Below are 12,734 nucleotides of genomic sequence, written 5' to 3' on the forward strand. Positions count from 1 at the left end.
ATGTAGCAGCAACGTTCATCACAGCCTAGGAAGTGCCAGTGTCCCGCGGCGGGTATCACACAGCAGGTGGCGCCACCAACCACCGCAAGTGGGGCGGTTCCCATGCTAGGGAAGGCACCTGTCGGCAAACTCAAGCTGCCTGTTGCTCAACACTTTCTCCCCAACCCAATTCTCCTAACTTTACAGGAAATGAACCACAATGAAGCTAAATGTCCAAGACATAAAGATCACAAGGTGGTAGAGCCGGGGGGGGACACAGACCTGGCCTCCTGGCCCACTTCCTCCACCCAAGCGAGTCTCAGAGCCACAAGCCTCACTCACACTCACTGCCCATCCTCGCCCCAGACGACACAGAGACCCTGGGAGGTGGATAACAGGGTCTGTGTCTAACTGACAAAGAGCGCAGTGGATGAGCCATGGCCCCGACACTCTGTCTAATTGTCCCTCCCCTGCCCAGAGCCCTGGTGTCCCCCACTGAACACCTCACTCTGCCAAACGACTCCCCAGACTCCAGGCGGGCCAGATTCAGTGTCAGAGACAACCCCCACCAAGAGCAGGTGCTGGCTGCACACCTTGGGTTTGTCTTGCAGCCATCCTGGGCTTGGCTCTCCTGGGAACCACTAGCTGGAAGGCACCATGAGACATCCACGTGGCCTTTCTGGCTGTGCCTGGCAGACTGCCACTCTGCTGCCTGGAGGCCCTTCTGCATGACAAAGGGGCCATGCGACTCCTACTCTAAACAGTTCCCCAGCTCTGAAGCTTCCCCAGGACAAGCTCAAGCTCCTTGATGGAGCTCAGACCCTTCGCACCACAGCCCACCACGCTTCCTGTGTATTTCCAACCCCAAACCCCACCTGACACAGCCCCCTCCCCACAGACAGTCTGTAGGACAAAATGCCCCGAGAGAACAGCCCCCAGCTTAGCACCCAGCACACAAGGCAGGCCCACGTGGCCTCCTGCTCACGCCCCCTCAGCACGCTGCATGGCCCTCCAGTCATCAGCTTACAACCAGGAAGCCTGAACAGAGTGGCCCGACAGTGGCCCGCAGTGCTCCCACAGGGAGGCTCCCCTAGGCCTGCTGTGCGGCCCTGTCAGGTCTCCCCCACTGGGCTCCGGGCAGCGTTCCAGGGCTGCAAGCACCCCTGCTCCTCCAGACAGTGGCTCCTAACAGTCGGTGCATCTCCAGAAAGAGGGCTTGCAGAGACAGACCTGGGACAGCTTCTACAGTTCTCCCCACGTGGACTGAGGAGTGGCCATCCCAGGCCTGGGCCATGGCAGCCATGTCACCAGCATGAAGAACTCATGAACAAGCAGCAGGTGACTCTCTGACACCAAAGAATACATTTAGAAGAATCACACTATGAATGGCATCTCCCAGGAACAACCTCACAAAGGGACAGAAATTACCTGTCCTCACTCCATATCCTCAACCCGAAATGTCAGGGTTAAAAAGCATTTGTGCCGTATAAGTAAAAACGAATGTCAGCAATGTTCTTTTTACTACTGGTCAGTCTATGAAGTAGAAAAAGCCCCTAGAGAAAAATCAGGCTTGTATTACGGCTGATAAGCCTTATCTTAAAACAACTCACCACAGTGTCTCTTGAGGAATTTCCGTATGTGTTGTTCACTTCAACTGCGACGGAGTTTCCAAAGTGTTTTGCCACTAAATCTTCAAAAGAAGGTGCAGCATCACTAGGGTCTATAAGCCATGCAGCAATTCTGGGATCTAGCCCTACAAAGTCAGCAACTATAGAGAAAGAGGTCGTTTAATCATTCTAAGAACAATGAATAAATTGCTCTTTTCCCTTCTGTAACAAGGTTCTTAAGGTTCAAATCAGTAACTACGGAGTTACCCTCCCCTCAAACCACAGAGCTAAGTACCTGAGTGATGCTCCGTCATTCCTAAAGAATGTGGAACCTTGGGTAAGAGTGGCCTCCACAAACCCAGGTCCCACACAGCCAACCTCCATGGGGAATGCATCCCAAACTGCCTGGGAATTTGGATCTCTCAAAGCATGAAGAGCTGAAGGTCGGAACCCTCAGCCCCACACTCCTTGCCTTCTCTTGCCCACTTTTCTCCGCTCCCGAGCCTTTCTCTGCCCTACGCACCTCTCCCCGACCTGGCCCCTTCCCCACCCTCCTGCCTGGCTGCCTCCCCAGCTCCCAGTCCTGTGATGCGCTGGCTGCTCAGGGCCTAAGTTCTGTGAATGGAAGGAGGCCTGAGGGAGCCCCTGAGCATACAGTGGGGGTGGGAGGGCGGGAGTGAGGGTGAAGATGCTGGCGTTCAGGGCAGTCACCCTGCGTGAGAAAATCCTGTGAGACAGCTAGGTGTGAAGGGAGCCCAGGGGCAAGCCTCCCCCACAGGCCCGGGAGGCCACTGCAGCCCTTAAGTGCTTGCCTTCTCATCTGGAAACCAAGAAGAAAGATTCCTGTAAGTACCCACAGGGCACATATGAAGGTGCTTTTTAAAAATAAAGATGATATTTACTAAATACCTGAGAACTGCGGACAAGGAGAGGGAGTTATAAAAGGATAGGGCGGCTGATAGATTAAGAGACAAAGCTGAATCCTAAGATGGCTTTTGGGAGCTACTTTAACATTCTGAAGTGCGCTGTACAAAACATGGAGTCTGCCTTTACATTCAGCTGCAGCCCTAGATCACGTCCCACTCGATGCTACCCTTTCCGGCGCCTCTAAATTACACCGGTCTAAGAGATTCACATTCACCAGAGCAGCCACGGCATCGCTCTCCAGGAAGCCCCTGCAGAGGCAGATTTAAAACTCTTGGAACTTGGGGTGACGGGGTTGGCAGGCACTCTGCCTGCCGCCCTGGTCATCCATCCCGACCGGCATAACTCCTCTGCTACTACTAACTGACCCAACCGGGCTACTTCATTCTACTTGCCTTTTCAAAGCTCTAATGCTCCAAAATTAAGGGTTCTAATCAATATATATTTTTGAAAATCCATGGGGAAGGTCTGACAGTGCTGGAATGGTCTCGGGGCTGGTCCCTACACACTCTTGTAACTAAAAAACCAAAGCCTTCAGGACAAGCCCCATGCTGGGAGAAAGGCAGTAGCTAGAAAAGAAAAGTTAAGGAATTGATAGAAATTATGAAAAGTAAAGAAATCAGAATTAGAAATACTTAGAGATTAGCTGACTTAGTAAAAGAGAAACTTAACAAAGAAATGAAAGAATTCAGGAAAGCAAAGTAAAACAAACAAAAAACATTCTGAAATAAAAACTAAACTGGGAATACACAAAAGCAAGTAAATGCAACAGACAATGCCTTAAGTTTCTTTTTTTAAAAGAAGATAGAAGAGAGGAAATTATTTTAAATAAAAAACAAATGAAGAGATTGAAAGCAGATTCTAGATAAAGTGATAAATAAGAAAGATGGAGAAACGTCAACATACGAAATCACAAAAACGTTCCAACATCACACAAAAGATAAACAACCACAGATTAAGATACAAATCTGAATCCTAAGGTTGCTTACGTGCTTCCTGACAGAAGGCCACACCACCACTCAGAGTCAGGGCCAGGACTCGGGGGCAGTCTTGCCCTCCCAAAGCCTGGCCTGAATCTGATGGGGCCCCCGGTCTCACTGCCACCAAGAGAAGAGGGAGGACATGTTAAATGACAAGATGGGGAAATCCTGCAGGACAAACAGCCTGATCCACCAGCAGTGGTGAAATGCTCGCAAGGAGATACAACAGAGGGGGAGGGTGCACAGAGTGAGCGGCTCAGGAGCTGTGCCACACCCACCCAGCCAAGTGTGGAATGGCACCCTTGCTCGCATCTCAATTCAAACAAACTGTAAGAAACAAAACCAAAAATATTTAGAGACAATTGGGAGGGCAAGGTAGAGCCCAGTGCTAGAGCTGTATCTGCTTAGCATGCACAGCATCCTAGGTTCAATCCCCAGCGCCTCCATTAAAAACAAATAAACCTAATTACGTCCCCCGACGGCGGAAGTGCAGACACTGACTAGATAGCTGATAACACGGGAAGACCGTTGCTGACCCGGGGGAGGTGACAGCACCACCAGAAAAATGGAGCCCTCAGGCTTCAATCATCTAATTGACATATTTGCGTAATAACAACAGGAAGCTGGGATTTGCTACAAAATAACCCACGGGATGAAGGCTTGGAAAAGTGGGGAGTTACAGGGGAAAGAAGGCCAGATGTAAGTTGGTAACTGGTAAAACTGGGCGATGTGTACTCGTGTTTTCCAACACCACCTCTCACACCAAACGTGTGGGTTTTCCCCACCACACACACGCCTCCAGTTCTCTGCAGACACCAGCTGGGTGTCCGACAATTCGATTCAGTTCTGACACTTAACTGCCCGGCGTCAGTGCAGACCCTGCAGGGTGAGGCTCAGCCCCACAGACAGCCTTACCTCGGGCACTAGGCCTGAGTCCCTGGCCTCCTGCACTTCCCGCCAACCAGCTGTAAATCAGGGGTTCTCATCACCCCTCCTCGGGTTCCATAACAGCTCACAGAACTCAGGAAAGCACCACCTTGCTGACACCTGTTTACTATAAAGGCTACCGCTCTGGAGCAGCCAGCTGGAAGAGATGCGGAGGGCGGGGCGTGGGGATGGGGCGGAACTTCCACGCCTTCTCCAGGCAGCCCCACCTCCCAGCACCCTAGAATCCCGCCATTTACAGGGTTTTATGGAGGCTTCATTACGTGGGTGTGGTCCATCAGGTCGTTGGCCACCAGTGATTAATTAGCTTGCTCTCAGCCCCTCTCCGCTTCCTGGAGGTCACGGTGGGGCTGAAAGTGCCAATCCTCTAGTAAGGCCACCTACCGCCTCTTTCTGCTGACTACCCTCACCCTGAAGCTCTCCAGGGGCCCCAGCCATCAGTCCTCTCATTAGCTACAAAAGACATTCGTCAGTATGGAGATTACAAGGGTTTTAGGAGCTGCGTGCAGGAATCAGGGACAAAGACCCAATATATATTCACAGGTACTTTTGTATATGTTGGAAATTTTGTACCAAAAAAAGATTTTTTTCCAACAGCTTATTGCAAATATTTTCAAACATTCAGACAATTTGAAAAGAACTGTACAGTGAACACTCATATATCCAGCGCTAGAGTCTACAATGAACATTTTTCTACTTTTGTTTTATTACATATCCGTCTAGTAAAAAAGATTATAAAAATCTTCTTTATAATTTTAAATGAAAGATGAAAATATGTTTTATATTGTTTTGATGTTAACTACTCTGGACTTTAATTCTTAGAAAGTTTATGAGCTATTTGTGGCAGCAGCAAATCTCAACTGCCCATGCCGCACAAGTTACTTCTTCCCTGTTTTAAAGTACAAAAGTAATATACACTTAAAAAATCCAAATAATCTAAAACACTGAGGGAAAGTGCCTCCTCGGGCTTAGGGCGTGTGGCCGCACGGGTGGCGCGCTGCAGCCGTGCGACCCAAGTGGTGCAACACGGCAGCCCTCACCGTGCTCCCATCCCCAAGAGAAACCGCTGTTGGAGAGTTAAATTTGGAGGACTATAAAAACTAAAACTTACCGCACTTCCAACTGTCATCATCACCAAAAACCTGTAGCACTGTTCTCACAAAGTCTTTAGCATTGAAACAAATAACAGGACGTTTACACTTCAGTGTTTGAAACAGCACCTTCCTGGAAGATGAAAAGACACTCACTGAGCACAATACTTCACACACTAGTTGGGAACTGTCACCTTGGAAGAGCATTATTACTACTCCACTAACACTTACCGCTGCTTTGTCGACATTCTCCCTCTGAGAGCTTTCCAGGGATTAACTCAAACCTGTGAGGTGTGGATGAAAAATCAAAACGGAGTCTCCACAAGGGCGCCAGGAGGCCATTGAGGAGGTGGCCGGGATGGAATCTGACCTTTTGACCTGATGGAGAGCATCCAGAACATCTGCCAGAAACCCAGGACAGCCTATCTACTTATCGACCCCCGCCCTATAACAATTCACAACTCCTTAAGGACAGAGATTTTCAGACTTGTATCAGAGTCAATCACAATTCTTGCCAGGCAACTTTTAACAATCTTGTGGCTTTTTGTCCTTAAAGTCCCTGACTCTTTCTCTTCCCTGAAACACTCTTTCAGGGTTACTCAAATTTGTGTCTCCTGAACTGCAATTCTTAACACCCCAAATAACCCCTTTTCCTATCTGCAGCCTCCTGCATTACCTCTTGATTGACAGAGGTAGGTATCATTTATCATTTGCATTTCACAGATGATGAAGCTTAGACACAGAGAGGCTAGTAATGAACTCAAGTTCACACAACTGGTCAGAGCCAATTCCTGGGTTCAGCCCCATTACCGACAAAGACCCAAACTCATAAGCAGAGCTGACACACTCTGGGCTCCTCACAGCTGGCCTCAGCCTGTGCTCCAGCACACCCTCCCAAGAGTCTACCCTCTGTTCACACTGAGTTCACCTTCCTCCATCACAGGGCTATGCCATGTTATCTCTCACTCTGGGGCCACAGCACATGCTGCATTCTTGCCTAAAATTCTACCCCCACAATTTCTGAAAACTGCTCAAGTGCTATTGTCAAGGGGCCTGCCCTGATTCCCCAGGCAGGGAGTTGCCCCATCCTCTATGTTCCTTTAATATTCCTGTCCCCACATTGCCACAGCTGGGACCACATCTACTATGCTAGTTTACTTTGGCCCCGTTACATCATGAGCTCCTTGAATATGGGATTAACAATAGTTGATATTTATTGAATACTTACCGTGTGCAGGTACCATGCTAAACACTGCACAGGGACTGCTGCATTGAAACCTCATCGTAATTGCATTAGGCAGGCATTGGACCCATTTTACAGACAAGGAAAACTGAGGCTTGGAGGGTAAAACAATTTTCCCTGCCTCACACAGCTGGTAAGTGGCAAAGCTGAGGTCTGAGACCCTATCTTGCTGCTGCCAGGGCCCAGGATATAAATCTCCTTTTTTGGTAACTGCTTATTGATATATTAATGAGGGTCTTTGAATAAGGCTGAGGAAGAAGGAAACCAGGAGCCAAATGAGCTCTGTCTGCTCCACAGACAGACGTTCTGAACTGTTGTGCACTTTCACCTTGGTTTCCCTTGAAGAGGGCCAACTCCCGACAGCACAGCTTCCGGTCTTGGCTCCACTGGACCTGGGGGCGAGCAGGAGGACAAGGGCAGGGGAGCTCATGAGGGAGAAGAGCTGGAGCAACGGGGCGCCACCCCGCGCTGACGCTCCCGTGTGCGGCAGACTCGGAGTCCTCAGTGAAGCCGGCCAACAGCCGTGAGCTCTCCCACGGAGCCATGCAGCCGGGCTGATTTCTATCTTAAGACAAACAAGACACGGATCATGTAAGACAAAACGGCTAAACACGGCGTGTTCTCTGGGTCAGTTTCAAAGTTGATTACGCCGCATCTGCAGGACACAGGGCACAGGGGAGACGGGAGCTGCAGTGACCACCAGACGTCCACGAGGAGAGTGTCGAGTAGACTCACAGATCCAGAGTGCGGAAAGGCCATCCGGTACCAGGGCCCTTCTCTCACAAGAGTCTCCATAGAACAGACCTGCCTAATTGTTCTTTCAAAAGAAAATACGTAAAAAAGTTCTGGGTTCTTGGGACCAGAGTGCTGTATTTCTCAAACGTCCCATTCTCACCAGAAATTACTGTGGTGCACACACCTGACGTTAAGCTTTGACGGCTGAGGCATCATTTCAAAACATGTCCTTCTTGAACAGGCGTGTTGCCAGCTGTGGGCAAAACAAGCAGCTGAAGAGCCAGATGAAGGTCCCTCTTTCAGAAAGCCCAGAGCAACCTAGAATACTGACCAGTGAGCGACTGCTTCTCAATCTTCCTTATGCTTTAAGTCAGCCAAGAAAGAGTGAATCCTCAAAACCCTAGACACCCCACCCTCAAACCCTAAGAGAAGCAGAGCCCTAGGCCCATCTCTCTCTCTCCCCCCCACCACAACCTCTCTGTGTGGCCCTGGGCATGCTGTGTACCCTCCAGGATTTGTGAGTGATAAATCTTGTTCCTAAAAGTTCCCCCATGGTTTTTGCTGAAGTGTGTCCTGTGATCGTAATAAGAACCACAAGAGCTGGTCCAGCCACAGGGCTGGCCTCTATGGGGGAAACACCTGTGGGAGGTGAGGGCTTGTACGAGTGCTACAGGCCGGACAAGCGCCTCAGGCGTTCCTCGCCAAGACAGCATCTCTGCTGGTAGCCTGGAACCTACACCATTACCCAAAACTCACCCCGGGCCCTGTGAGGCTGCACTGGCAGGCAGGGCCAGGCCCAGGCCCCTACCTTCTCACCCTGAGCCTCCTCAAACCCTTCTTCAGGGCAGCGGCTTCGAGGAGCTCCCTCCAGGCAGCTAGTGGACTTGAACTCAGAGGGCTGGGCAAACAGGAGGTGGATGCCCCCACCCAAAGCAGAGAGCTGAGTCAGGGTGGCAATACAAGCAAAGACGAGTGGCACAGGCTGCAACCCACGAGGGACTTGCCAGGACTGAGAAGGAGCAGCAGAGCATCCCCGCCTGCTCTGAAATTCTACGGCTGCGAGAAGGCAAGCACAAGCGAGCCAGTTCTCATCCATTCTCACAGAATGAAGCTTTGAGATCAGTAGTATCTTGGTACTGAGGACCATTTACTGTTTGAAGCCAGTGGCAACGACTTTCCAACGCTGTGAGTGAGTGGATGGTGTGGTGAGGACACCAGCCGGTACTCTGGCAGCAACGATGGGTTTTCAGGCTTTAAGATGACCCTTTCCTACCAACTTCTCATTTAGATGTTGATTCAAATCCTGGAGCAGGCTCCATGGATGGACCCTCTATTCCAGAAACTCTCTGAAGGAGGGAGGGCCAGTGTTTGCAGAGGTTCCTGTCATTTAGGTCCATTTTATTTTCATGAGCTCATACAAAACTTGTACAAGTTTAACTAAACTTGGACCTTGAGAAACTCTAAATTAGGATAACGCAGGCACATAAGTAGCAGTTAAGGTAACGTGTAAGGACTTCTTACCTGGCAAACTGATGGTGTGCCTCTTGTTCTGGGCCCCAAACACAGGAGTGCTCAGTTTTTATGTAGATGCACTGGTCACTGCGTGTGAAGCCCTCCTCCAGGACACTGTCTGAGGCCGGTGGGGGAGCCCGGCCCTCCCCCGTGGGGCTCTGCAGTAACATCATCACGACACCTTTAACAGAGGAACCCAGAGCCTGTGGATACACAATCAAACAAAGCTGCAAAATCAAACATAAACAGTGTATTTATTCAAGAAAGGTATGTCATGTTTTAAAATTTAGCAGGAAGAAAAGGCCTAATATTAAAATTTGTAAACAGCTCTGTTAATGACCATCAAAGGCATAAGCAAACCCACAACCCACTCTCCAAACTGTTCTCCTCCCTCTTCACCATCACAGTGGGAATCTCAGCCAGTGCAGCACAGCAGGAAGAAGAAATGCAAGGCATACAAATCAGAAAGGAGGAAATATACCCTCTCTACTTACAGATGACATAAATGTCTGTGTAGAAAACCCAAAAGAATCTACAAAATGAAAACAAAAAACAACAAAAAAAAAACCTCCTGGAACTAATATGTGATTTTAGCAAGGTTGCAGGATACAAGGTCAAAACACAAAAATCAACTGTATCTTTACACACTAACAATGAATATGTGAAGATAAACTTTTTTTAAAAAAGAAATTACCAGGGAGCAGGGAAGAGGGTATAGCTCAGTGGTAAGCATGTGCTTAGCATGTACAAGGTCCTGGGTTCAATCCCTGGTACCTCTACCAAAAATAACCAAATAAACCTAATTACCTGCCCCTCAAATAAACATAAAAAAAAATTACCATTTATAATAACTACTCCCCAAAATGAAATACTTAGATAGAAATCAGTAAAACATACACTGGATCCATATACTGAAAACTATAAAATACTGATGAAAGAAAACAGAGAAGACTAAATAACAGAAACATGCCATGTTTAAGGACAATAAAACTCAAAATAATGTCAATTCTCCCAAACTAAGCTGTAGAATCAAGATGATCAATAAACTCCAAGTGCAAGAAACATGAAGAAAATGACACCAAATTACATCATAGTCAAATTGCTTGAAACCAGTGATAAAGAGAAGATCTTAAAGGAAGCTGGGGCGGGGTTGAGGGGGATGGGACACATTTCCTAGGTAGAAATAAACATAAGGATGACAGGTTTCCTGTGGGACGTAAAGCAAGCTAGACGACAGCAACGTAACATTTTTACTTAAAAGCTGTCAACTCACAGTTCACACCCAGCAACAACAATGAAAGGTAAAGCAAGATGTATACACTACGTCGAAAATTACAAAGCATTACTAAAGAAATCGAAATTTTAAATAAATGGAAGGACACCCCCCTTTCATGGATCAGAAAATTCAGTACCGTCAAGACGGCGAAACTGAGACAGGCCAGGACCCAGGGCCCTTTACTAGAGTGCTTACACCTAGACAAACGTCTCCCTGAGCAACAGGATACAAAGAAGCTACAGGCGACTGCAAATAACCACACATGCAGAAGTTGGAGCAGTTATGAGCAACAGGATACAAAAAGGCCACAAACAAATTGCTGTTTCTGAGGTACGGGAAGCAAAAGCAGGATACTAGGGTGATTCTTGCACATGGCACTACCAAGGGGTGGACAGACCACCTAAGCCACGCCTCCTGTCCACCCACGGATCTGCCCCCGTTGTCACCCCATTTTAAGAACCCAAGCAGCTCCTCGCGGGAAGCAGGCAAGGGTGCTTGTTCCTGCTTTCACTCCCCTGTGCAGTAGCATGAACCCCAGTAGAGCCGTGCCTGAGATTCTTATCTGGCCTCTCATCAATTTCTGTTGATTAAAGAGTCCAGAGGCCCCAGCTGGTAACAAAACTGCCAAAATTAATCTATAGATTTATATTAAAACCTGAGCTGAATGTTTGAACAAACTGACAAATTGATCCCAAAATTTATATTGAAATGCAAAGAAACCAGAATACCTGAAACAATCTTGAAAAAAGTCAGTTAAGACTCACACTTCCCAATTTCAAAACTTACTATAAAACTAAAGTAATCAAGACAGTGTGGTACTGGCATACGGAGAGATATATAAATCAGTGGAAAGAACTGAATGTTCAGAAATAAACTCTTACATTTTGAGTCTACTGAGTTTCTATAAAAGTACCCCAAAAAACTCATGGGGAAAGAAGAGTCTTTTCGATCAGTAGTGCGGGAAATCTAGGTATCAACATGCAAGAGGGTAGATTTGTGCCTTCATCTCACAGCCCTCAAAATGGATCACGGGCTTAAACGTAAGACTGTAAACTCTTAGAAGAAAATACTTCATGACTCAAGATAGGCAAAGCATTCTTAAATATAACACTAAACACACAAGCAATCAAAGAGGTACTGGATAAACTGGAGTTCATCAAATTAAAATAAGTTTGTGCTTCAAAAGGTATCACCTAGAAAGTGATAAAAACAAGTCACATATTTGGAGAACTGCAAATCATATATCCGACCAGAGACTTTTATCAGAATATATAAAGAGTTCCTACAGATCCAAAATAAAACTCAAATAACCCAGTTTTAAAATGAGCAAAAGATCTGAACTGACACTTCACAAATGGCCAATAAGCACATGAAAAGATGCCCAAAGTCATCAGTTATGAGGGAAATGCAATTTAAAACCTCAATGAAATGCGACTTCACACCTACTGTAACGGCTAAACTAAGGAAGATGGACAACAGCAAGTACTGACAGGGAGGTGGGGAATCTGGACCCCTCATACACTGCTGGTAGAAGGTAAAATGGTGTAAGTACTCTGGAAACATGTGGCAGCGTCTTAATAATCTATTGAGAACTATGCATTATCAGTCACTCACCACGGTGGGTGCAGGGCAGAGGAAGAAGGTGGCTTCAAAATCTTATTTCTAGCTCTCCTAGCAAAATTAGACACTAAGAAAATGAGTTTCTTTTATGGTGACAAAAAACGAAACAAACAAAAATCAACACTGTGTACTAACCTGGTCAGCTCTTAGCGGGGTTGAGCCATCCTTATACAACAGAGTTACCACCAGGGCTACTGCCTGTTTGAGCATCTCGGTCAGCTGGCTTTTCTCCAAAGCATCTAAACATCTAATATCACAAAAATGGTGTCTGAAGGCTTTTGAGTTCCCAGAATTTAGGTAGGTTTCAGCCTCACCAGCATTTTCTTCCAAAGCCATAAGTTTACTTGTTTTCTCTGATGAATTACTACATGTGATGTGTTTTCTTTTAAGATTCATGTTTTCTTTATCTTTTTCATTATTTATATTTTCCTTTGGTAAATGTTTTCTTTTATATTCCATTTTCTGTAGAACTGAAGCCTCTTGGTCACACTGAGGAACTGAACACCGAGAAGGAGCCAACGAGCTGATATATTTCTGGTTTTGATCAGTAGACAGTTGATCTGTGAGTCTGGTATTGGAGGACTGAGGAGAGAACTTGATGGGAACTCCTGACTTCTGGCTTGTAAAAGAATTAAGATTCTATATAAAAAAAAGGAAAATATTTCACTGGAATATGGATTCATAAGACAGACTATAAATCTAACTAATATCTGGTAAAACTCATCTAAGGAAAAGCTGGGAACACAGCTTCATTCACATTATCTATGATCAAACTTTCTAATGAACTACAGGGTGTCTTCCAGAGCTGTGATTTTTCTCAGC

The 12,734-nt window shown here is 46.9% G+C and overlaps 1 protein-coding gene across 1 annotated transcript in view; it reads right to left on the reverse strand.

Annotated features, from left to right (window-relative positions):
* POLN (DNA polymerase nu) overlaps window positions 1-12,734 on the reverse strand; it is a 127,556-nt gene that overhangs the window by 102,586 nt on the left and 12,236 nt on the right. The window contains exons 3-6 of the mRNA XM_032492631.1: window positions 12,048-12,551; window positions 9,026-9,219; window positions 5,547-5,659; window positions 1,590-1,747 (exon numbers count right to left, since the gene is read on the reverse strand). Coding sequence (XP_032348522.1) covers window positions 1,590-1,747; window positions 5,547-5,659; window positions 9,026-9,219; window positions 12,048-12,551 — 969 coding nt within the window. The remainder of the gene's footprint in view (window positions 1-1,589; window positions 1,748-5,546; window positions 5,660-9,025; window positions 9,220-12,047; window positions 12,552-12,734) is intronic.

This window comes from Camelus ferus, chromosome 2 (assembly GCF_009834535.1).
Source record: "Camelus ferus isolate YT-003-E chromosome 2, BCGSAC_Cfer_1.0, whole genome shotgun sequence".
Lineage (NCBI taxonomy): Eukaryota > Metazoa > Chordata > Mammalia > Artiodactyla > Camelidae > Camelus > Camelus ferus.